This window comes from Coloeus monedula (genome assembly GCF_965178545.1).
Source record: "Coloeus monedula genome assembly, chromosome: 5".
NCBI lineage: Eukaryota > Metazoa > Chordata > Aves > Passeriformes > Corvidae > Coloeus > Coloeus monedula.
The window spans coordinates 48,314,927-48,341,918 of record NC_138785.1 but is presented as its reverse complement, the minus strand read 5'-3'; the positions used below and the strand labels follow the sequence as shown (position 1 = coordinate 48,341,918).

Sequence of the window (26,992 nt, the reverse complement as noted above, 5' to 3'; positions counted from 1 at the left end):
AGTAAACCAATTTCCCAAGGGTGGCTTTATGTTTTCTGCTCTGTACATTATGAGTATTGCTTCATGTTGCAGGCAGAGGACTCAGACACTCCTTGATGTGGTCCTGCACCTGCCCTTGCAAATCTCTTCTGTGCTGTTCCTACTCATATGGAACTGACAGGAGATCCCTTATCCCTTGACCTTTTCCCCAAGCACAGGTGCCATGTAGCTGCTACAGCTATTTCCTACGAATAAGCTTACTATTGCACTAGGGCCACTGGAAAGACTCCACTGTACTTTTGGTCTTAAGTATGAGATGGTGGCTAAGTTCCAGCATCACTTACCACAGCTGTGGCCCCACTGGCTGAGAAGATTCCTCCAAAGAGTGTGTGCGCCTGGAAAACTAGTCTCTGTCTCAGTCAAAGGAGCTACTTGACCCAGAGGAAGTGCAAGATCACCAGTGTCTGCTTAGACTCACCCCCTGCCTTCTCTATACAGTAGGTCTGTAGATGGCCAAGTCAGAGACCTGAGAGCATTTGATGAAAGGGGTGAGGGAGTGCAGACCACAACTGGCAGCCTCCACCAGCTCAGGAAAGCAGCAGCACCTCAGAGGTGTGAGCACCTGAGCTCAGCAATGGCCACTGGACACAGGCAAGCCTTTCCGCTACGAGCAGCATGTAGGAAATGTTCTAGGACACCTCCCAAGACAGAAGGTCTAGGTTCCTAGGGGCAATCAAATAATGCAAAGTAAAAAGGGTTGCACAGGAATATGCAGTTCTGGCATGTGTGGCTCTGCATACTAGGAAAAAAGAAGACGACAAATCAGGCTTGGCATTGTAAGAGCATTGCTTTATTGGTTATAGAATTTATGAAACAACCATATTCTAAAGAAGACTGAACAGTATAGGATGACAGAAAACCCAAGAGACCAGCTACTTGCTTTCCAGTTGCTCTATTCAAACTATTCCTTGAGCTTTTAATATTGCAATCTCATAGCATTTCTCATTTTTTATAGCACAAAGTTCCATTCTATAGTCATTCTTACAAATTTCTCTTCCACAGAGATGGCATTGTCCATGCTTTATAATCAGTTCATTGTTTCCTTCCAGCCACTCAAAATTGAACTTAAACCAAAATGCACCCTTTTCTGAAGACCATCATAAACATTTAGGAGAACTAATGCTAGCTAGTGAACAAAATTTTAAAAACTACTTCCCATTTAATCTACTCCTTTGGCATAATAAAGAATGCTATGATAGCGTGAATGTCACTTAATTTCACGTTCTCATCTCAGTGTAAGCTGTAGTCATAGCATTACTTGGATGAAGCAAGAGGATGCAGCTTTAGAGCTCCACCATTTCATGTTGCAATTTGGAAACCTCAGTGCTATATGCAATTAAAATCTGCTGCTGCTCTTACATCACAGATTGTAGCAAAGTTTTATAAAGAAAAATTACATAACTGAATTTGATTGCAGTTCTTTCATGATTATAAATTAAAAATAAAAGCTGTTCTCTAATCATGCTGTTCAGAAATCTAGCTCAAGAAAGAATCTGTGCTGGGGCCTCTTGAAAATGGGATCATGCCCTTTTTTTCCCCCCCTTTCTTTCTTTTTCTTTTTTAAATGCATGTGAGGGGAGGATTCTTTTGGGGTTATCATCAAACCATCACAGCCCATATGGCCTCCTGTGTAAATCTACAGAGAAGTGTGCCATCAGAAACAGTCTTTTCTTCTGGGACTGTGGGTGGAGAAACTAGAGCAGGAAATGGAAAGCTTAGAGAGAAGCAGCCATGTAACCCAGCCCCTGAGTCTGGCTCTCTGCTTCCCTGTCTCTAACAGTCCTGCTGAAAGAGCATCACCAGACAGGGAGCTGCTGTGCCAGCTAAATCAGGGCTGCTGTTCCATGATCTCTCTGGAGTGAGGGACAAAGTAAAAGTAGAGACTGTTCACATTGTGTAAGGCACACGTTTTGCAAGGTAGCACGTCAGAGGGTGGATTTTGCTAGCCTCTCCCTCCCTCAGCAGCATTTCCCACCAGCTGCAAACCCAGCAAAACCATCAGGAAAAAAGATACTGCTTGGGGAGTGCAAATTGTGCATCACCTGGTCCTCAGCTGCTCCTTTTCTAGGGAATTGTTATGAACAATCACCCTCACCACACTGAGTGAGGCTTGGAGTGATTCAGCACTGCACAGTGCTATCGTTAAGGAGGGGAGATTTGTTGCTGGACAACTGGACCATTTTGAAGAGCTGCCCACGAGCTGCAGATGTTCCCTTGCAGCCAGATACCCAGCTGTTTCACCTGGAGCTCTTACTGCAGCAGGTGACATGACAGTTTTTGAAGGGCTCTTGAGAAGAGTGACAGAGAAGGGATTTGATGTTTCCAGGCAAGGCACTCACTCCTCTTCTCCACAGCCTTCCCCATCAGATATGAGCATCAGACTGGAGACGGTCTGGGGCAAACAGCAACTCAACGGCACTATGTGGTGTCAGGAGTACAGAGGAGAGCACAATTACCTGAAAGAAGGGGAACAAGAAACAACAAGTCAAACTGGAAGGGACTGAGACACTACTAATGAGCCATAGATAGTAACTGTTTTTTACCCAGCTCTAGGCAGGCTGTCTGCTTCTGGTGTTTACTGACAGGGCAATACAACTTGTCCAGTGAAACTGTCTGCTCGCTAATAACTGTAGTTAAATTGCTTTAAGGAGCATAATGACTGGTAGCATTGTATGCTTAATGAATGTGTGCTTTGACACATTTCTACCCACACCTTACCTTGTGATTTATTGTGACTGCCACTGGGTTTACTGCGAGGCATCAGCTGATGAAGCAGTGGTTTCCTCTCCTATAGCACAGATTTGAGTGATGCCTGTTTCCTCTCAGCTGAAGGTAAGGTGAGCAACTCAAAAGTGCCTGCTGCAGGGAGCCAGACTCCCTGTTCAGAAACGTCTCCTCAGACCAGGCACAGGCTGTTCTGCACATCAAGCTCAACCTTGAGCAGTGTCAGATGTTATCACTTTGGTTTCTTCCAGTTTTTAATCCCAGATGGGTCTGATGGATGAAACCATCACTCACTACAACCATGATACACATCCTGCTGGGTCCAGGTATCTGTTTTCCTAATATATAATAAGTATATAATTTAGGTGTTGTGATAGGGCAAAGCTATCATCCAGGACTGAGCGTGTACACTCTTGCTGTGAGGAGCTAACTCAGGGTCAAAATCATAGGACACTGCTCTTACTGAGCCCCAAGCTTAGCAGTGTCCATAGGGTCAGGATTGCAGGCAGGGATCTGGGGGCAGATTTAATCATACTAGCCCACTTGAAAATGAATTTGCTTCTTCAGCGCAAAGTCAAGGAGAGGAAGTACAAACATCAACAACAGAGTATGTCTGTGTGTCCATTTATTGCAGCATCTATCAAATGCTGTCCATCACATGGCTAAAGTATGTGGTAATGCTGCATTTCAACTTTTTTTGTTGTTCTTTCATACATCTTTTCACTTCAGATACTGAAAGGATCCCTTCTGTATTGGTGATAGCTTCCCCCTCACTTTTCCTCTTCCCTTGTCCTCCCACACAATCTGCAGCAAACTGACACTGATTATCTCTTCCTTCGTGAGCCTGAAAAACTCTCTGTAACTTGTAGATGCCAAAGGCTGACACTGTCTTACTTATGTTACATGAGACTTAGACTACAGCACAGTATGTGCTCATCTTGTTATCACGCAGCTTAACTCTGAAAAACACGAAGGGACACGTTACCGAAGTTTTTTGAGTGTACAAGCCAAACATCAACAATAGCCATTGACAGATAAAAGCAATTTCTTCTTGGAGTCCTACCACTGAACCCTCAGGGGATTTGTGCAACTAATAGCAAGCCCAGAGAGAAAACTGAGATCTGCAACTTTTATGTCTCAGAAAAGATGCTGCTGAATACAGCAGGACTTCTCTCCTTTCCCTCCAGTATCTCCAAGGGCTCATTGAGGGGGATAAATGTGAATGTTTGTTTTTTCCTTTTTACAGAGAAGAGGGGAATTGCTCAGATAAGGAATGTCCATCTCTTCTCCAGGCAGCTCTCTTCAGGACAGTCCTTCTCCTTGTTTCGTACTCTGTGCCTGTCTTACACCGTGCCTGTCTTTCATGCTTCACCTGAAGGGCTACCCCTCCTAGTGCAGCCAAGGTGGAAGAGCCAGGAGCTCCTATCCTGACCCACTGAAATCCAATGGGAAGTTTCCCCCCAGCAGAAGGCAGGGAAGGATGCAGCTAACATCTAAAGGTGCCTCTGAAAGAGTTTATCAGTCTGCCTACCTCAGCCACAACCACACAGATGGTAGTGCATGTTGGGAGAAGGGAGGGGGAAATATTCTCTCATGCTCTCTCCCCTTTATTACTCTCCTGATTAAAGCAGAATAAGAGAAATAATTTCTTCCTTCAAAAATAGGATACTTCTCACTAGTTATGGGGAGCTATTTGCCACCATCCAAAACCAAATGGTGCATAGGAAACACTGTATTCCTTTGTGCTTCTCCATGAGAAATAAAATTGTTGTTCACATTCAGATGCAGAACTGTTCTGTGGATGGAAACATGTGTCTCTTATTCCACATTTAAATGTCATTTGCCTAAACTCCAAACAGTTGCTGAAGTAATCAGTGCATCCTGTCAGTTTTTCTTCAGTTACTTTATTCAGTTTTTGTACTTACACACTTCCGCATTTTTCCAAGAGCCAGTAATTAGTATAAATGTTAGTGCTTTCTTTGACTGGAAGGGACTTGGAAGGCCAGTGTTTCCCTGAAGCCTGAACCTGATTGCCTGAACAGCAAAAAAAGGCTCTGTTAAACCCTGGCTCGAGTTAGATAAATGCCTGGCTTTTTGAAAAGAGAATAATCCTAAACAGGTGGTGCATGTTCACAGCTATAGTGCAGAAATCCAGGTAAATCCAACAAACTTACAAACTTTTTTTTGGTGAGACACTCGCACAACTGCTTAGTTTCTTCTTTCTCTTCCTCCTCACGCCTCTCCCCCGAAGTCCTTTCACCTCTAACACAGCACATTTGGATAAAAGGCAAGATGCAGTAAAAGCTTAAAATGCTTTAGGAATCTGCCTCAGAGTGTGACCTGCTGCCAGGGTTAAGCCAAAGCAAAGCAACACCAGATCCCATGTCACCACTGTCAAGCCTTAAGTCCCTCTAGAAAGCCAGTTGAAAATCTCCCTGCATAGTTCTAAACCAACTCAGATGTTAACCCTCTGTTTATCTTTCAGGGTGTCTTAATACATTGTGTGTGTGGATTAACTTGTCCATCAGTATGTCACAACTCAATTCCCTTCCAAGAGGGAAAATTTAATTTGCTATTTTGAGGAGATTACCAGTAGGCTAATAGGAAAGAATCGTGTTATCAGATCAAAAAAAACCACCGCTAAAATGGTGCTCCACCTTACAAAACACTGCTTGAGACTGCCTTGCAAAGACAACTGAAACACGGAAAACACATGTCGAACTGAGGGGCTGCTCTGCCTTTGGTTGGCTTTGTTTTGCTAATGATTTCTCACTAATCACAACTGCATTCCATAGGAATTGAAAACAAGATGTTTACAAGCCACCCTGGAAACTAGAGTTATGTTTATGATGCAGCTGGTTACACAGCACTTTAGAGTTCTTGTATTACCCTGTGTATCTGCAGTACTCAACACACACCTGATTGGTCCTCCACAATTAATGACAATTTTTAACATCTCAGGCGCCACCAGAGCTCACCTATCCTCCTCCTCTCCCTCCTCCATTCAGATGACAGCTACTGTAGTCAAGTTCTGCTGCCAGAAAGTGGATGAGGCAAAGACCAGCCACATGGACATTACTGAAGCTTCACTGTGGGAACCATCCTTCTTCCAGGAGTCCAACAGCACATTCAAAGGACGCAGAGACTTGGGGCTTTCTCCACATCACCTGCTTCAGGCTACTTAAGGTCTAGTGGTCAGGTATCTATCAGAGACACCTGGCCAGACACAGGAAAAGTACAGCTGTATCCCGGTTAATTTATTTTGCTCCTCACCCTTGCTAGTTGGCGTGCCTGCAGGATTACCCCTCGTAAGTCACTAGGTGGTACCCAGACTCCTGAGTATCCCTGCGCTATGTCCCATAGTGGACTGCCAGGGAGCCTGTAGCTTTTCGGACAGCAAATGTTTCTGTTTATAAAGAACACAAAGACACTAATCTTTTGAGACATGATGAAAGCTACTTCAAATTAATGCCAGTCTGTTCTGAACTCTCCAACCTGAGTTTGAACTTTCGTTGCTGACTACAACATGTGAAAAAACAGATCCTTGGTGCCTGAATACTTGTTGCCTATGGATGTTTCACAGCAAAACCCTAACATCATTTCTGCCCATCTGGCTGTGGCTTTCTGTACCAGTGCTATAGGGAACACTATTTGATGAAATTTTCTTAGTTTTTGTTTGGATAGGAACTGTAAGTTTAGAGCTGTTTTTACCTGGGTACCAGGTTTGCGTGTTGCTACCAAATCCTTCACCATTTTGACCTCAGAGACTGACACTCCACCAACCATAAAGATGATCAGAAGAGGATGATCACCAGGGTGAGGGCGATTCACCTGTAAAACGAAGGAAAGCATTATTTGTACTTGCTTCACCCAGGTCCAAGCCTATGGATTATCAGCGATCAGCTCCCTGAGTGGCTAGAGGAAGAGCAAAGAGGAAGCTCAGAAAGAAATATTCATGGAATGCTGTAGCAGCTGAGAGGGAAATCAATGGGGGTGATGCCCAGGGAAATAAAGTCTCCATGGATTCCATTGAAACCTATGGGAGTTTCTCCTGAAGTCTCAGGGTTTCTCCCTCCATTCCTTCTTCCTTACTTTCCTCCCTTTCCCAGAGTGGGAGGAGAGTACTTGGGTGGATGTTTACTTTGGATACACATGCACAGGAGACTTTAAGGAATGAGGGGTAAATTACTACCCAGTAGAAGCAAGGAGTCCAGCCTAAACATGCTAGAATCCCTGCCTGAGGTCAACACGGAAAAGAATTTTATGCAATGTGTTTTCACCGGTGCAGTGAATAATCTTTTACAATTCATCCAGTAAAAATAAATCAGGTCCATTATAGTCTAAACTCAGTTTCTAGCTTGTTTCAATTCAGAGTTTTCAATGCTTCTATGAGAGCCTTGTAACTAATATAGAGAAACTTTAGCTCCAAGAAAATACTTGTTTCATTTTTCTCCAGTTATCTTTAAAATGGCACTAACATCCCACTTCAGTTAAGACTTTATAAAGCTGCATTATAATTTTAAATGTGAAAGTGATGCTTTACCTCAGTTTCCTCTTAGCCAGTTCTAGAAGTTTGATGAAACTTTGCTGTTTCCTAGCAAACTGTTTCCTTCTTGAGAAAACACACTCCCCTGACACTACCTTGATCCAGTCTTTGGGAGGGATGTCAACAGAGCCCATGCCATTGCTCTTGTCACATCACCCTGGAGCATGAAACACTCCAAATGCTTGGCTCTGAAAAGTGACAAAATAGTTTAATTCCTTTTTAGACTCTCCACCTCCTTTCCTTGCATGAGCATAGGCTTTTAACAGCATTCACTTGACAGAATGAAAGTGATGTCAACCATGTTTGGGCAGAGCAGGGTTCTTTTGCTTTCCCCACCACAGCAGATTTCTTTGATCCTTGTGGCTCCAGCTCCTGGAGGAACAGCTCTTCTTCTTCTCCTTATTGTGGCTTTGCTATATTTAGTCTTTTGGCACTTTTTAATCCTGAAGGCTTTCTGCCTGGTAACCTTCAGCAAGGACTCTTCCTTTTGAAGCTAGCACAGGGAGATGGCATGTTCTCTCTCCAGGCTAGCTGGCTTTGATTACATGGGGCTCCCTGTTCAATGCTGCTCCCCAGGCAAGGAGCTCTTGAATTCCTGAGAGTCTGAAACTAGTACAAAAGCCTTAGAGAGATGTATTAGTGAGCTGAGTATTTGCATACTGGGTATTTATTCTCTAACTCACCCCCACTTTGCTGGCCATCTTCATCGAGCTGATGGCACAGATAGCATATACACCACAATTCCAGGGCACTGGAACAGGCTTGTCACGAAAGTGGTCACAGCACCGTGCCTGCCTGGATAATACTCTTGGGCACATGGTGTGATAATTGGGAATGGTGGTGTGCAGGGCCAGGAGCTGGACTTGACGATCCTTGTGGGATCCTTCCAGCTCAGAACATTCTGTGATTCTGTGATTCTATGATTCTTAATATCCCTCCTAGCAAAAACAAACTCATGATAAACATGCATGCAGAACATTGGGCACACTGAAAGGACACCTAGTATAGGAATCAGAAAACACAAGCTTTCAGGGTAATGCTAAAGAGAAAATGTCTTGACAAATAATTTCCTTCAGTCAAAATAAACCTAGATCCAAACACATGGTGCCTATATAAAACTTACTATTTTTCAGAAGACTAAAGTTCAAACCACAAATTCCAGAAATGCATATTAAAAATACTATTAGTCATGCAAACTCTAAATTAAATTAAAACAGAAATGAACAGGGCCTTGGAATCTGTAATTTTGTTATGCTATGTGTAAGTATTTTGAAGGAGGACAATACTTTGGGTACAAAATACTTGGCTGTGTTAAGAATGCAAGTTTCTGCCAATTTTTTTTGTTTGTTTGTTTGATAATACAACCACCCAAGACTTTCTCTTTGGAAGGAACTGGCTGTGTGTAGCTAAACACAACTCATTTCAGTGATAGAGAAGAAGAACTGAAATAGATCGCAACAAAGGCAATGTGTATCTTCTGGGATCCTTCTACAGTTTGGTTAATTTGGGACATTTCCACAGCCTCTGAATTTACTGTGAAACCTGAATTTTGCAAAAATCCCTGAGTGAAATTCACTTTCAACTCAAAATGCCAAACGTTAAAAAAAATTCAGAGAGCTGCCTCAGGCAATTAGAAAGATTAACCAAAAACCCCCCAAAACCATTACATTGAAGTGAAAGAGCCCAGAGGAAGTGGGGATGGTGCTCTGAGCCAGCAGAGTGTCCCAGCAAGACATCAGGGCCTTCCCTCCAGCTCTGAGCTCACTGTACAGGGTATGCTGGGATGCTGATGGTCAGAGAGCTCTTTGCCAGTGCACGTGTCTGCGTGGAGGAGAGAGAGGGGAGGAGGTGGGAAAACAGGGTGGCAGTGGTCAATAAAACTCTAAAACTGAAACAGGAAGGCATGAGAGGACAGGTATATTCTCATGGCTCATGGCAGCTCAAAAACCACAGTTTTTTTCTCTGAGGAAAGTCAGCAAAAAGAATTGTTATTGTTCTGTAACTCACCCAATAAGGACAGCAGCACTGATGATTCTGGTATTTGTGACCAACCAAAAACCAATTAATTTAGCCGAATAACTGGAAAAAGGAAAACACGCCAATCACCAGAAACTGGGCTGCTGTGCAGGGCACTTGTTATCAATGATAGCAAGCTCAGATCATAAAAAAACATGTGTTTTATGTTTTAAAGCAGCCAAAAGAGCAGTCCTTGAGGCAGGGGGGCTTTTTCCCTTCACCATCCCTTAGCTTCAAAACAAACACACCTGCCAGACAAACAACTTCTGGATGTGAGCTACCTTTAAAAGTCTGTCCTGAGTTAACACACCTGAGGCAATCACCAAAGTATTATTATGTGAGTTGGCATTTATATTCAGGCATTGAGAAAGAAACAAAAATAAGGAAGCTCACAAAATAATTACTATGCTGATGGTGTGATAGTGTCAGAAATACAGGCTGGTCAGAAACCCATTCACACAACAATTGAGCACATGCCAGCAAGCCAGGCTACAAACCAAGGGAGCAAGCATGGACACATATTTGTGAGGTATGTGATGATGCCTACAAAATATTCATCCTACACAAAGTTCACTTGCTCATCTCTTAAATATTCTTTATAGTAGGATATTTGTTTTACCAGGAAAGATGCACTTAACAGATACATATTGCCAGAATATATTTATGTCTCTCTTGCACCAGATTTTAGGGTTACTTGATTTTGTGCTCAATACTAGCTTTCTTTGAAATAACAGAAAAATAACTTTGTTATTCTGTTAGTGAGTTCTAGAATAGTACCAACACAACAGTCAAAACTATTTTTGTCACCTGACTTTAAATGCAGGTCTAGCAGGAATTTGCACAAAAGAGAAAAAAAAAAAAAAAAAGTCTTTCTATTACCGTAGAATCACAGAATCAAATCGGAAGGAGTCTTTGTAGCTCATCTAGTTCACCTCCCTGCCCAAAGCAGGGCCAACTTCAAAATTGTATCAGGTTGCTCAGGGCTCTGTTTGGCCAACCTTTGAATATCTCAGAGACGGAGAATTCTCTGGACTTAACCACTCTTACAGTTAGTATTTTTTTCCTTATATTAAACTGAAACTTCCCTTGCTGCAATTTGTGTCCACTGCCTCACACAGTTTGCTGATATCTCTTCTATGCTGAGGGGCGATAGTGGTAAAACTGAAAGAAAAACACTGGGCACAGTACTGAAATGTACTGTACTCATAACCATAGTATTGATGTGGTTTGATGTAAATCTGGGGCTGTTTTCAACAGAGAATTCAGGATATGCAGTAAGACAAGGCTGAATGTACAACATGCTGGCTACTCCACACTTCAACTCTGTAAATATTTAGTGGACACTTAGCATGGGCTAATTTGTAAAGCAGAGTAAATTCTTGTAGTATGACTGTCTTAAAACATGCTAAGAGAATCCACAAAGAAATTTCTAACTAATGGGCTTCCTTCCTCCCCAGTACAAGTTGAACAATATCTAATTATAGAAAAGGTATTGAATATAGAGCTCCTCCTTCATGCCGTGTGAGACCAGATTGTTCATACTTACTTCTCTCCTATCTGAAGGCTGCTGAGTGTCTTTAAAGTCCTTTGATGAGGTGCCATGTGGAATGCCTTTTGGAAATCCAGGTAGATAATATGAACTGACACTCACATCAATTTATTTGTTGGGTATCTCTGAAGAGCTCTAAAAGCTATGTGAGTTAGCACTTCCTTTAGCAAAGCCACATTGCCTCTTCCCAGATATATCATCCTTATTTTGGTGTCCACCATCACCCTTACTTAGATGTTCAGTCTGCTCCGTTCCTCTTGTTTCGTTCAGCAGGTGCTACATGTCCGCACTGTACCTACAGTGTAGTGCCTCAAGCTATTCCCAGTCCCCCTTCAAGGATTTAACTCTCCTAACTTCCCCTCAAGTCCTGCTGAACAGCATAATAAAATCAGCTACTGCTGCATGATGCTCTGACCTCAAGAAAATCTTACAGATGAGCTTGGGAAGGCTGGTTTACCTTCATGAACATACTGAATCCAGTTTTAAGGAGATCAGTGAGGCCTGATGACATATGCTCAATATCAACAGGATCGGGCCGATCAGGATTACAGATCTCTTCCACTACCTGTTTCAGCAGAGGTTTGTAAGAAGCCTGCACAAAGAGAACAACACATTGTGAGTAAACCTGTTTAGACTCAGTGCAACCACAATTCTAAGCATTTTATTTCTATTAAAGCTTACAGAAATAACTATCTCAGAAATGAAAGCATTCAGAGAGTTTGTGACCTTGACTGCAGATGGCATGCACCAGCACAACATCAAACTGAAAAGACTGGAAGAGAGCCACACATTTACTCTGCCCCATGTGTATTGTATCAGTAATAAGAGACAAGGAAGAAAAAGGGGGCTTTTACTTTCTATGGAATCTTTTTGGAGGTAATACAGAAATGGATAACCATACGGATGAGACTCTGTCGCCCATTGTGCACCCAGATGTCATTCCCTTTTTAAGAATTTTACAAACATCTGAACAGGAATTTTTTTTTTTTATTGACCACTCCTGTCTTCCTCCAAGTGTCACGTCCTCACTAAGGTCTGGATATCAGCAGGGCAGGGAAGAGGCCAACCTGCCTGTTTGTCCCTCATGGGAGAGCAGAGCTAACGAGTCCCTGTTAGTCCTTTAGCTTCCATGGCCTTGGCACACCACAAGGCTTCCACCTGTGGAAGATTTCTGAAAAACAGGCCAAACAACCCCACCGTAGTGGGGTTGAATATCATGAATGTCATGAATGTCAGAGCTTCAGAGAAGTTAGGGGCTAGGAGAAGTGGAAAATGTAAAGGTACAAATGGTCAACATGCTGGAAGGTCTACTCCCAAAAGATAAACCTTGTATCCTCTTCAGGATCCACAAACCCAGGCTGAATACGAAGTAATAGCCTAATAATTTCCACATTCCAATACCAAGGTTTAAACCACTCTGACATCCTGAGAAAATTTTTAAGATAAAACTTTTAGGGACCAATGGAAAGATCTTTAATGAAAATTCAAGCTTACTTGGTTTGCAGATGGAGCTTTGTTTTACTGCTTTTAACTTTGCCCAAACTGCAACAGAACCACGATCATTTCAATAAGTGCAACCATCTTAGAAAATGAGCAACTTTAAAATTAGCACATTTATTTGGCTTTGGGACTACCCCAAGCATATATCACCCCTTAGGGGTGATTTCCTAGGGGAATCAAGCATAATGACATTAGTTTTGTAAAGATGATATCTACAAGAGACATCTTGCAAGGTAATAGTAAAAATGGATGGAAAATAAAACACAAGCCACTTGGCTTGAAACTAAAATTTTCTGGAGTCATTAAAGAAATGTTTTTAATCCAACACTTTAGAGTGAGAAACAAAGCTTACAGTTTTTTAATACAATCCTGTCAACAAAGATTTATACAACTCATCTAGTTCTTCTCACAACATGTGCATAACTTTTAGTTGAGCCAACAAAGCAAATTACAGCAGACATGAGCTGCAGGATCTTTTAGAACATGTCAAGATTTCTGTCAAATCTAGGCACGCAATAAACAACTGTTTGAAAATACACATGCAGGAATGAAGCCCTATTTATAAAACTCTGTTTAATATCTTCATAGATGAGGAACAGAAAAACATTAGGAATGAAATATTTTTGGAGCAGAGATCAAATCAGAGTTTAACAGTGAGGCTTACTCCACAAAATTAAAGGAAAAATATCATCTGACTTCAGACAAAACTATGTACTCAAAAGACGTCAAAAAAGTGCTATGATTTTGCATGTCTGAATTTTCATCACCAAAACTCAGTGCCCTTGAAAACAACCTAGTCAGACTATGCAGATACTAAAATACAGATAGTTTGATCACCTACCTTTTGTAACTATAATGGTCTCAAATATTTCTAAAAATCTTATATGACTTGAAATTAATCTACCAAGTTTTTAGGGATTTTTTTTTTTTTTTGTACAACCCCAACAGCTGCATTGGTTTCTATCTCACATAATGAAACTTCTATCAACTTTAAATTTTGGCAGGCACAAATTGTGTTCAATAGCCGTTGAAAACCTCAACAGCTATGGGACACACCCTGACAAGATTATAAAGGGGAGAAGAGAGAGAAAAAGGGAGAGAAAGAGAGAGAATGAGAAAAGGAGAGTGAGGGATGGAAGAAGGAATGGAGGAAGGGAAGGAGGAAGGGAGAAATATACCTAGATCAAAATGAAAGTAATTTCAATAACAGGCAAAATTCTGTTCTTGCATGGTCACTACATGAACTAGTTTGATAACCTGATGAAAACATATATCATTTTATGTAAAACATACAAACTACAATGCTACAAAAAGTCCTAAGAGGCTATCCAATTCCCAGTTACTTATCCATAGAAACCTTTTTATGAGTCTTAAGAAGAAATAAATGGAGGCTTCCCAGCTTTTAACAGATAAAGTGAAAAAGTACCTATGGGTTAAACCCATTCCCATAGCACTAAGCAGGTCTGGGGATGGGTATGTATTACAGCTGGTGGGGGTGGCCGAGGCTGTGACCCAGGAAGAGATGACCGGTCCAGGGAGACGGTCCCGAAAGGAATCGCCTTCCTGGGGTCCGGTGTCTTCCTCTCAGCTGCTGGCAGAGGAGCCCTTGCAGAAGCTATCAGCTCTTTAGTGATTATCAGCTTGTGATTTCAGCTCAGCTCTGCAGGGCAGCCTCTAGGCCAAACCAGACCAGAGAGAGATGAGAGGCCCGTATGGCTGGTTCCGCACAAAGGGAGCTTTATTGTGGGTCCCCTCCGGCGAAGGGAAGGCCAGGGACAAGCTCTCTCTCTACAGAGGTGAATTGGTCTTCTTTTATAGGGATACAGGGGATCAGCAAGGGGACCAATGGATTACAGAGGGTCTGGGACAGACCAATGGGTTACAGAATGATCTGCATAGGGTCTCCCAAAGGATTGTGGGTCTACCTTTCCTCGCCATGATTCAAAAGTGGTTGCCTTTTCAGGGAGTCCTGCTGGGTGATTGTGAAATCTTTTATCTCAGCAGACATCCCTCCAGGGCAGTGGCTGGGCATATCCCACAGGTATGGTCACAGCACAGGCACCAGTTCTTCTGAGGAGCTAAACTGATTGCACACAACATCTGCCAGTCAAAAGAGAGGCCCATTTCTAGAGAGCTGTAAGTATCATGGACAATCACATACTGCTTGCTTATTTCTACTATTATAAATCTTCTGGACTTCCCTCAGCAGAAGGTTTGTCCTACTCAAGCAACTAGATCCATTGCACGGCTAGATTAAGGGGCTGCAAGGTGTTAATATATCCCTTGCTGTGTTCCAGCACTTATCCCTAAGCAAGCAAACTGGATTACATCCAAAGAACATAGTGATGTTAATTACACTTCCAGGAGACTTTTCTTATCATCTCACAGCCTCTGCACTGAACTGTATTAAATTTTTAACAATTTTCTCCATTTTGAACACCAGACTAGTCAAAACTGCTAGAAGACTTCAGGAACAGGTTTCCTTCACCTTAGATTTCCAGTGACATTTGGCAACGCTCATCACTTTTGTTCTTACAAAACAATGCTTCATTTGAACTACATCCCTTTGCTGGTCTACAGCACTGTTAGGAATTTGTAAAGATTTTTTTCTGGCTCAAGGGTAGAATAATGTTTTATGATCTCTCTCTAAATCACTGCTTTCTGTTATAAACCTCTGTTTTTAACTGGAAAAGGTAAAATCCTTCAGGGGAGACAGAGAGAAGGAAAACCACTGTCTATTAGTCCTGATAACCTAAAGTCATATCACAGATCATGTATTCCTATTTTAGAAACAGAAGCTGCATTTGTCATCTATTTACAAATAGGTTTGTCTCTCACACTTAGAGGGATGGGAGAGAAAATACAAGAAGAATATAGTTGCCATATGGATGCAGACATCCTGCTTCACTCTGCCTTGAGCGGTCTTAGTTGAGAGCCATCTTGACCTAGCCCTGCCTTTCACAGGCATTTATGTCATTCCACAGTGCTGCAGAGCAAAGCATGAATTTCTTCCTCAGATAATTCTTTGTTGACATTGACATGCATATGCCTGAGTTTTGACAAAAGACTTGAGGAAGTTCTTGATGATTAGGTCAATTATAAAATCTTTACTTATGTATCTTCTATATGGGCAGAATGTGTATAGGATTAGCACATCAACAAAACTAGTGCTGTAATTTTGACAGCATGCTAGAGAAATAACAAAGACACGGAAAAAAAAGCCACTTGCCTGGTGGGTGTTGCTGCCTGGGTTATGTATGGAATTAAACTGTTTCATGTGCATTCGGACTCTGGCAATATCCCTGAGGGACCGAAAGATACCGTCCACTGCCTCTGTGGCTTTCTGAGATGTCAAGTTCAGTGACGAGTCACAGCCTAAAGAAATAAAGAAACACACAGCTGAGTGAGTGAAAAATTTTCATGTGTTTTGATAATAAACAGTAGGAAAAGGATAACTGGAGGAAATTTTAAATTCTTTTCATTGTGTTATATTCTAGAAACTCAGCGGCTTTTTAGACAGCATGTCCTCAGCACGGCACAAATCTCTGCAGCTAAGCAAGAAGGCAAAAATTCTGGACATCAGGCAAAGTGAAGAGCGTCTCTCTTTGTAACCTCAGTCACACTGCATTTTCATCGGCACAGAGTATGTTTTGCTCCCCACAGCAAGCAGAGGGTCCTGTGCTAGAACACTCCAAAGAAGAGCCCCCTGTTATGTGGAAAGGAGCCAGCTGGCTTGCCGGTCTCCTTGGGTAAACAGCCATGAAGAAGGGAACTGCTCCTCCCTGGCTGGCAGCCTGCTAACTCCGAATACATTTCTTACCTTTGCAACAAGAAAAACGGAAGAGTCTGTGCTAAATATAGCAGAAATGTCAGCCATGCATTGGAAAGAGCTGCATTATCATAAAAAAAGTTCTTATCCCTCAAAGTGGCAGAGTTATTACTTCTAGCGTATTTTTCCAAAGCCCTTCTGCTAAAGTATAACACTTACCTTCCACTGAGGCCAAACTCCAATTATAGGACCACCTAAAAGGACCCTCTGGGTGGCAAGACAGTGCATTGGAAAAGGGAAATCCTTAGTCTTGGCTCCATCCCCCTCACCACAGGACCTACGTTGCACAGAAGCACTGAAAAAAATGCCTTCTAAGCTCAGCTACTGATGAGAATTAGCCAAGTGAGAGGTAAGTGGGTCACCCGGTATTTTTATTGCCTTGTCAACACAGCTCTAATCCTTTTGACATCTCTGCCTGCCTCTCTTCTTGAGTGACTTTTCATCCCTGTGGCAGAAGATCCATCACAAAACAACCCTTCTTGCCACACGCTCACACCAACACAGTCGCTCCTGCTTATTGGTATTGTCCTCTCCAGGGATGCTGCTGTTGTGGTTTCTGTGTCCATCCTCCAGTTCTGCAATCAATCCTGCACCAGCAAACCTCTATGTCTATGCAAAATTCTGCTGAGAGGACAGGGGCTCCCTGCAGGTCCAGCTTGCATTGTGCTGCAACCACGGAGCCTGCACTGCAAACAGGTATCCAAACTGTCAAGAAGACACCTGGAATTTTGGGTGGGAGATCCCCGAACAAACTTTGCTCTGCAACTGACAAAGGACAGAATCCTTATGTGCTAAAAAAAACAATCAAAAAGGTGGTACTTTCAAAATGTACAGTGAATATTTGACAGCTAATCTGAATTATTTTCATACCTTTGCGTTCTGCACAGAAAAAAAAAAATATATATAAATGCATACACACACATACATTTATAGAATTCTGAAACTATTCCTACAAGATGCTGATTAGACACAGCTTTCATTTGTCTGAATGTTCTTTGTTGAGAGGCTCTAATTTGGATCCCCAGCTGGTGCAGCAGAACAGATAAAATGACTGCTGCAGGGCTACATCAAGCCAAGCTTTTGAGGATTTATGCCATTATACCCCACAGAGCAACGAAGCGAGCATGAACTGGACCTCAGTGGCAGTTATAACTCTAAGGCAGACACTCATATATTTTTGAACAGGCTCCTGAAATTGCATTTTTTTTTTTAATGAGTGCAAAATAACTTAAAGGACTATTTTTTTGTTGTAATGCTGCATGATTTCATACACTGATTGACCAAAATTTGTTTCAAACCAGCTTGTTACTTCCCATTTCTGGAACTACAGGACAGTTTCCAGCAAACACGGTCTGGCTTTGTAGCTGGAAGCCCCTGAAATGCTCCTCACCTTGCCTGGCCCAGCATATCCCACTTCGCTTGCTGGTACTGGGTCAATCTTCTCTTGAGCAATTTCTTGGTGAAGCATAGCAACACCTCTGTAACATCACCTGTCACTTGAACCTCACTGCCAGGGAAATGCTGTCTGCAGCTTGGGCTTTCCTTTACAGCTTGTGCTGACACACTCATGGGCTGGAGGAGGTCATGAAATCACTCACCCTCACCACCTGTTTCACAGGCCACATTGTTTCATTAACCAGGAGGAGAGGTGAGGGAGCCTTGGTGCGCTGGCCTGCACGCAACTGCGCCTTCTGGCAAAACAGAGGAGCACTAGAGCAGGGAGGGACCCAATGTCTGTCTGGTCTCCACGTCAGAGTGCTGTGCTGGACCCAGTTTGGGACCCCGAGATGGCACTGGCAGCTGAAGGTACAGTCTGGCTGTTTATGGCTGGCCCAATAGAGGGAAAAGAGGTGTACTTTCAAAGTTCCTCTAAAATGTGACTTCCTTGGGACTTTCCATCAAGAAATATCATGTCTGAGGAAATCAGGGATCTCTATTTCCAGCCTGATATCCAGAACTTCTTTTTTAAGCATAAATGAAAAAATAAGTTTTCTTTACAATCCCTTATTGTTGAACTTAAAATCTCTGAAGGCTGCTGTCTACCTGTTGCACTGCAGTAGGTTTCTAGAGGGCAGCCAGGTTTCTTTCCAGCCTGGAGAACAACAGAAGCTTGTTCTTTACAAGTGGCAGGCAGCTACAAATCACCTCCCGTTCACACCTTCCCCCGGATGGGGCTCTGCAGCATATGGAGAGCAGAGCACAATCCCTCTTCTCTGCTTGCTTCATGCTACCAAGAAACCTGCTCCTTTTACAACAGTGAAGAGGTGGAATACATTAGCTGCTGCACAGCTCATGTACTAATTAAAACAACACTTCCTGTTACTGTTTTTTCTTGGGGAGTTAAATGCCATTCGGAGAGCACACTGAATGAATTCCTTTGAATCTCAAGCCCTATTATATATGGAAAATGCATTTAAACAAAATTTGTGGATTTCCTGTCAGACTTGAAGAAGCCCAGTTGTGGAGAAAAAGAAAATCACCACTAACCTGCAGAGGACTAAAGATTTTAAAGAGCACAACCTAGTTCTGTGGTAAGTGGTGCCCAGCCTCACTGATACTGCTTCTGTTCTTCTCCTATCCACTTGTGCCAAATTTGAGGAAAATGAGTCTGTTGGGAGCTGCATTCAGTGCCTACCAAGATGAGACTACTGGCCCTTATTTTTGACCTACTTTTGAACTTTTTCATGAGAGAAAGTACATCTCCTCTTAAGCAACACATCTGCATAACCATTACTACCACAAATAATCTGTTTTCAAGAAGTTTGAAAAAAGGAGAATGAATGGAGATGCTCTTTTCTACAGTACTGACTGACCCAGGAACCAAACAGGACCAGTTTCTACTGATTTCTGAAACTGGAAGGAAAATGCTTTAAGAAAAAGACATGGGCATTGTGAGCCCATGAGATCTGTAATTACAGAACAGCATGTGACTGATTATCCTCCTCCTACCCCCAAAAATGTTCCAAATGAGAATTTCAGACCTGAGTTTCAGGAAACCTTTCACTGTGATTAGTCTCTTTTGGTACACATAAAGGCATTATAAACAAACATTTTCTTTCTCTAAAGCAGTAGGATAATTATCAACATTTTGTGAAGGACTTTGAAAATTCTGAGATATTACTAGGCCTATAATTCTTGCAAAGTTAGAAGTTTAGGAAAGCTGAAAGTTTACCACTCCACTCTGTTTTATTGGTATTAACTTCAGCTCTCTCCACCTTAGGCTCTCTCTATAACCCATTTACAGAAATAAACCAATGTAAACCCTGGAAGAGAGCCAGCAGAGTAACCAAGCCATTGTAGAGGCACACATTGAATCATGAACTAAACCAGAAAACTTACACTTTGAGGGAGAGAAAATCCACCATCAGGATTTCATTATGGAGGATTTAATTTTTTTCTACATACGCAGAGTTAATATGCTTGTCAGCAAAAGACAGAAGAACAAGAGAGATAAAGGGTTCCTTGAAGGTCAGAACTCAAAATACAGCACTGTGATATTAAATTAATGAAAATCTTCTATTTTTATACTGTAGGTGATAGCATAGCAATGGGGGCCCTTCTTTTTCTAGCAGATATATCTAAGAACAGACATATGCATACCCAGAGCCACATATTTTACAATAGTTTTGATATGTTTGTGCATTAGGATTTTTTATGCAAAAGTAGGTATGAATGTGTACAGTGACACAGATCATTGCTGTTTTTTGCAGAGTAAAAACAAAAGTGTAAAACCCAAAACTAGGATGTAATTTGTATGATTCTCCTGTCACTTTTCTTCCCTGTGGATTCTGCCATGCATTTGAATCTTTATTCTTCAATCTGAATTGTACTGAATTGTCTGATGCTCTCTGCTGCATCTAAAAAGGGAAGCTGAGAAGTGACTCTGTGACACTGTGGGACAAGGAAGGACAGGCCAGAACACAAGACATCTGCCATTTCCCTATATTTACATCAGCAGAAGGTGAAAAATCATAATTGATTCCATTTTAGTTTGGGGGATTTCAGAAGAAAGGTATGTTCTATAGCCCTTGAGAAGAGAGTGTCCAGAGAGGACAGACACAGAGGTGCCTGTGACAGCTTCCCTGCAGCACGTCCAACCCTGGGGCTTGGAGAGGGTCCTGCTCTGTGCTTGCTCTGCATCCCCAGCCAGAGCACGTGCAGTGCTGGATGGGCAGCCATGTCTGTGCTGCTGGCAGCTCACATTATAAAAAAAATAACATGACCATTTTGCTGGAGCCCTGGCAAAGCAAGGGCTCCAGCAAAAGGCACAGACATGCACAGATCCCTATCCACAGCCTTGGGATGCTCTTTTCTCATCTCCTACCAGAAACCATAGCAGATTTCTAAGGTATCATCCCAATTCAATCCCTTTTCTCACCCTCCGTCTTCCCTCTGTCTTCTGGGATGGCTCCTTGCCCCAGTCATGCCTCAGCCCTTTGTGGCTTTGGGAGGCTGAACTCAGCTTGCACCACACGGCTGCAAAACCCTCCAACCTCACAAAGGGCAAGTTACTTCTGCACCAGAAGTGAAGATGCCCAAACTCCTCCAAGGTGTCCAAAAAATTAGCATCACTGCCAGACTGGGAATTTGGATTTCCCAGTCCTGGACTTGATCAGCCCTTCTGCCAGTCCACGCAGCACTGAATGACAGAATCATAGAATGTTAAGGGGTTGAAATGGACCTTAAAGACCACCTACAACCCCCCTGCCATGGGCAAGGACACCTTTCACTAGACCAGGTTACACAAGACCTTATCCTACCTGTCCTTGAACATTGTTGGGGGTGGGGTATCCACAACCTCCATGGTCAACCTGTTCCAGTGTCTAACCACTCTCACAGTAAAAAATTTCTTCCTAATGTCTGACTTAAATTTCCCCTCTTTCAGTTTGTACCTGTTACTTTGTCCTATCACTACAGTTCCAGATGAAGAGTTCTTCTCTGGCTTCCTTGTAGGCCCTCCTCAGATACTGGAAGTTTGCTATGAGGTCTCCACACAACCTTCTCTTCTCCAGGCTGAAGAGCTCCATCCTTCTCAGCCTGTCTTCACAGGGGAGGTGCCCCTATCCTCTTATCAACTTTGTGGCCCTCCTATGGACTTGTTTCAACAGTTCCATATCCTTCTTATGTTGCGGATCCCAGAGCTGGATGCAGCACTCCAGGAGGGCTCCCACAAGGGCAGAGCAGAAGGGGAGAATCACTTCCTTCAACCTGCTGGCCATGCTCCTTTTGATGCAGCTCATAATTTGGACTGCAAATGCTAGCAGGCAGAAAAGATAGCAGGAGGAAAGCACAGAGTAGCATCATATGGGAAAAACATTAGAAAAGGCAGGAAAAATGCACACAATATCAAAAATCAAAGCTCAGTGTTTCTATAAATTTAATTTATGATTGATTGGCCCATGGTGAATGAAAACAGCAATGTGTTTTGGGGCACCAGCCCCATGCAGTGCACATGATGGTATGGATCTGGTGTCTATGACAGGAAGAGAGTGCATCTGATCCACTTCCAAGGAAACCATGGAAGCCAGCATTGTGACTGACAAAGATGCAATGTATAGTTTTATTCTCATCGCAACAAATATCTCCCATTTGAATGGCCAGGATGGTTTTTTTAAGAGTTAACTAAATTTAGAATCCCATATCTCCACTTCAGCTTTTAAATATGCATCCACGCTTAAGCAGTGCTGAGCATCCAGGGATTCCACGTGTATGCCTCCAAGGGCATTTCAGCACATTATCTGATCTTTATTACACAGGGACACATCTGCAAGTTCTGGAGTTCCCTGGGGAGCACTGTGCTTGGAAAGGTTGTTTTTGGCATCAAGTCTTTGAACCCTCTTCTGGAAACTGCTTTTTGGTGTACAAGTGACAGATGTCCCATGTGGGTAAGTACTTTGCTGGATCTCAAGCTGTAAAGCTGCACATGTAAAAAACTGGCTACTTACCTGTGTGATTAAATATGGATTTAAGAGCTACCTTTGGAGAGTATTTTTTTTTTTTTTAAATTTTGGCCTTAATATCTATCATTTGGATGTTTCTATTCCACAGGAATATTTTGTTGCCTTCTTCTTGCCACAATCCAACAGCATAACATATAATATTAGCTTTTATGAAGCACTGCAAGCTTGGTACTGCTGGTTCTCATGTTACATGGAATTAAACCTGTCAATTCAGCAAACAATTACAGGGAAAAACTACAGAACTTACTACAATAAATTACATAAATTAATTGCAGGAGGAATGTAAGTCAGGCTCAGATGTGCTTTCTGAAGGAAATTAATGTAACAAATTCATTAGGGAACCTTTCAGTCACTCCCTCGAGTCGCCCATATCTTAATTAAAAAACCACAGATGCTAATAAAGCTATAGTAAATGCTCTGGAAGTCCAATAAGGCCTCCCAATAATGTTCTTGCAAGAACTCAGTAAAACTCCAGTTTTTACTAAACAATGTAGAGCTTTATGAACATACCACCCCAGGACCCATAGAATCAAAAGTCTGCACTCAGTCTTTTGCAAATTATTCTCAGATACCCTTCTTTTGTCTTCAGACTGGTGGCTGAACTGTGGCAAAGACTGAGTTTTACTCCCATCAAGGACTTTCTTTCTACTCATGTGGGGCATTAGCCAATACCTTCCAGTGATGCTATGAAGTTTCACCCTTGAATCTGCTGCCTCCCACCTTGTCCACAAGATACTCCAAGAGGTATCACATATGTGAATGACACTGAGGTGGAATATGGGGATAAAACAGGGTAAGGGCAGAACAATTGTTTTTTCATCCTGCAAGTGAGGATAATTGAAGTACAGCAACTTACAGAGAAAAGCCAGAAATATTTATGGTAAACGGCTTAACTGCATAACATAGAAAAAGATTTTAATACATAATATTGAAAGCAACAGCCACAATTCTCCACAAGGAAATCAGAAATTCCACTTTAATGGCAACCTGCCACATTGCACGTCACACACGACCAAGGACAAAAGGACTAAGAACTGGAACACTGAAATCTTCTGCATTCACACTGCGACAACATTTGTCCCTCACTGGAGCTGTTTCATCCTGCCACCATCAGAGGTGCCATGCACAAAAAGAACAGGCTACATTCTCTCTGGTGTCCCAGCCTCTCCAGGGGATGCCTCCAGCAAGGGGCTGAGGCTGTAGGAGAGCAGCAAAGAAGCCATGCCTGAGTCCCTCAGCTGGTCCCACGTGCCAGGGGGGAACACAGGGCACAGATGCCCATATTCTGCAGACAGATGAGAAGTTATGCTGAAGCACAGCCCTCTCAATCCCTTCCATCACAATGAACAGACATCATGGCAAGGAGCTCATGTGGTTTAATCCATGCACAACATCTACTCTGTGTTACCAGCTCAACCATATTGCATGCTGTGCATAAAACAGACCCCCTGGAGACAAACCCCTGTCTCTAGTACTGTACTTGACCTACTGAATAAATGACCTAATATGAATTTAGTGTGTTTCAGATCTTTCAGATCAACAATAGCCATTGTTGCTACAGATATTCATCTATCTGTAAAGCACAACATTGTATATGTGGGCTTGGGATGCATGAGTCAATTTTTGAAGCTATGAATCATGAACGATTTAATTTTAGTATAAAAGCAACGTGTATTATCTATTACTTACCAGAGATTGATATTAAAATGTTTTGCATTTAGGTGAAAAAGAAAATGATAATTTAGCCTACAGCATAGGTGACTATGTTATTTGGAATAAGCATTATGTCTCTGGTAAGATTAGGAAAACCATATTTTGCAGAGGCATTTGCTCTTCATGAATCTCATGGAAATATTTAAGCAAAACCCATATTGCATTTGAAGTCAGAAAAAACCCAGGAGAGATCTTCGCATATTTCTCTCTCCAGCTTTGGTTTAAATGGTTGTTTGTATTTTTCATCACCTGCTGTAAAACTATTTCCTTTGAAATCGTTGCTGTAGTACTGTCTCAAAAGACAACTCTTGTTTTCGGAATTTGTCACATCTGATTGAGGATAACATCCTATAAAAAGTACCTTCACAGAAGACTTTTTTGCTTTATGGAAGTGTAAATTATTTAAAAGTCTTCCTATGTTCATCTACGCTCATAACCCATTGAAACTGTGCTGCCCTTTGCAGAGATAATAAATACACAGCCCAGTCCAAACATTTTACAGTCTGTGGATGAACAAGAAAAGGCAAGCAAGTAAAAAGCCTCGGAAGAACAAGAATAAAGCAATAAAAAATGCAAGTTAGAAAGAAAGCACTGCATGAATTATCCCACCTTCTGTTAATTTTTAACTTGAAACTACTTTATACAAGAGACAAGACAGGCAGCATAAAGCATACTTTGGATGAAAAGCAAAATGAAAGAAGAGAGGCTGTGGAAAGGATCTGAAGAGAAGGAACCCTACTATGGAAAGGTGGACCAATGCAGTGCTATTTTTTTCAAAAGAATGAACAACATAGCCATGTGCCCAGTCACCCCTTCCTCTGAGTACATGAGTGTTGCAGCTGCCCACTACTAAGACACAGCAGATCCCTGACTATGACTAACACAAAATTATACAAATAATGCTCATTTTTATTCTTCTTCTTGTCTGTTAATCAGAAACCACACCATAATGCAGATGGCAAGTATCAGTCAATGAAGAAAATTATCAGCAGTAGAAGCCTCAAGAGCATGTCGGAGTATCCCAGAGTATTAAGTGGAAGAAACTCATATTCATAAAACAGACAATAATTCATAATATGTGCAATAGATAAAAAAAGATGGTGGCAGAGGTCTCAGTTTAATGGAAAATGTAAATACACATTCAACATAGAAGGTGTGACAGGATGGAGTTAGGGCAGTAGTTAAATGCCTTGTTGAATTACTCTCTGGTTTAAATTCAGAATTAAATGTGCTATTTTAATTAACAAACAATTCAATGGCTTGTGGAGTTGATCTAAAATGTTTCTTAAGCACACAAGAAATATAATTTTTTGTCTTTAAAACCAATTGAAAACATTGGGTGCATTAGTGAAAACACAGCTTTTAACAGAGGCTTGAAGAAACAAGTAACTGACAAAAAATGCCTGAGATCTGTAGTAATTTCCATTTAGTATAAATTGTTCGTATTTTCAGGAAAAAGAAATAATGAAAAACACTAGTCATCTCGTAGTCAAGTTTCAACACCTGCTTATTTATTGTGGCCAAAAAAATAAGGATAACTTGATTTATGTTCCAAGTATGTGGCAGAAGCACAGGGATTTTTTGCTTTGAATTGTGACTGCCTAAGAATGAAGGAAGAGATGCAATTTCAGAAATAACTGGGGCTTTTTTTAGTTGCTGATGTTGTTTAGGAGACAAAGACATTACTAAGTGCAAACAACCAGTCAAGTCTGATGGGCTGACAGCAGAAGTTTAATCATGAGGCTGATCTGTGGCACCTGAATGCTGTTTGCTGTCCTGGGACTGGGAAGGTACAGGGTGCTCACACATTGAAAATTGTGTAACTACAATAGAAATATTAATATATAATAGATCTAAGCTAATAGGTACTCAAATGATCAGTAGACATAGATGCACTTCCATGGATATGTAATGAAGCCTGTGGAGGAGACGAGACTCCTTAGACTCCTGCCATAGCCATATTTCATTTCAGATAGGGAAAATACTAATTCTGATTCATTGAGTTTATATGGAAGCGTGCTTCTGAACAACAGAAGGCTGCTATCAAAACCTTTCCCTGTGCCATTGCTGCTTGATGGACATCCTTCAGTCATTTATTCTTCTTCCTCCTGCTGTAAGGAGACTCCCCCCCCCACACAGAGGGAGATAGAGAGGACATGCACAGTGGAGCAGCTCAGTGCTACTCAGTGCTGCCACCAGAGCAGCCTCCACGTGCATCACTTCCACCCTCCCGACAGTGATGTGTGGCAGTACTACCCAGCCGTGGGGCTTGGCAGCAGCAAATGTCACCTCGGAACTGAATCACCCTGGAGTAAGAAAGTGTTTACATTTTCAAGCAATGAAAAATATTAAATGAGAAAGCTTCCACACACACTTTATTATTATGGGGGGTTTTTTTCATCAGATAAGCAGGGCTGCTTACTACAGATTCTGTGCAACCTTAGTCTTAGCCAATGTCATGGTGATGCTCTGGATAATTTTAGTTAAGAAGTTTTTACCAACCTCAGATGTAAAATTATGACAGCCTCCATTATCTGTGATGTAATAATGTCTTAATTTCATCATATTTGTGACCTACCGTTATTTTTTTTTAACAGATTTTTATTTTTACACCAAAGGATTAGAAATTAAACTATTCTATATGGCATCTGAAAAATTCCCTGTTTTCCTGCACAAGTATTTTGCCTCTTCACCAGGGCTGAACAGCCCCAATAACTGAATAAAACCTGAGAGTAGAGCCTGGAAATTATTAAACAGTGATCTTTATGCTAGAGGGAGATGGCAGAAGACAGCACCATGCCCAAGCTCCTGGGCTGAGCTCAGTCTGTGCTGCAATGCAGCAACACACCATTTTCAGCTCCCAGGAAAAACACTGACTCACAAGGATGGTACTTCATCCAAACCTACCAGGTTTTCCCACTACAAGACTGGAATGCTGCATTTTCTGGGCACAGCGGTTCTGCTTCCAGTTCCTGAGCTGAAGGGACTTACCCCAGATGCTACTGAGCAGAGAACACAGCAAGCAAAGATTCCTCTGCATTAGGTGTAATAGCATGCTTAAGCTTCTACTGCAACGTCCCAGTAATGAATTGTCCTGTCACAGCTTATTGTAACTC

General features: G+C 42.0%; 1 protein-coding gene across 1 annotated transcript in view; it reads right to left on the bottom strand.

Annotated features, from left to right (window-relative positions):
* Nucleotides 1–913: 913 nt before the first annotated feature.
* Nucleotides 914–26,992, bottom strand: part of SCFD2 (sec1 family domain containing 2) — a 195,409-nt gene continuing 169,330 nt past the window's right edge. Inside the window, exons 6-9 of the mRNA XM_082281240.1 lie at nt 15,604–15,749; nt 11,332–11,466; nt 6,475–6,594; nt 914–2,495 (exon numbers count right to left, since the gene is read on the bottom strand). Coding sequence (XP_082137366.1) covers nt 2,403–2,495; nt 6,475–6,594; nt 11,332–11,466; nt 15,604–15,749 — 494 coding nt within the window. The 3' untranslated portion in view covers nt 914–2,402. The remainder of the gene's footprint in view (nt 2,496–6,474; nt 6,595–11,331; nt 11,467–15,603; nt 15,750–26,992) is intronic.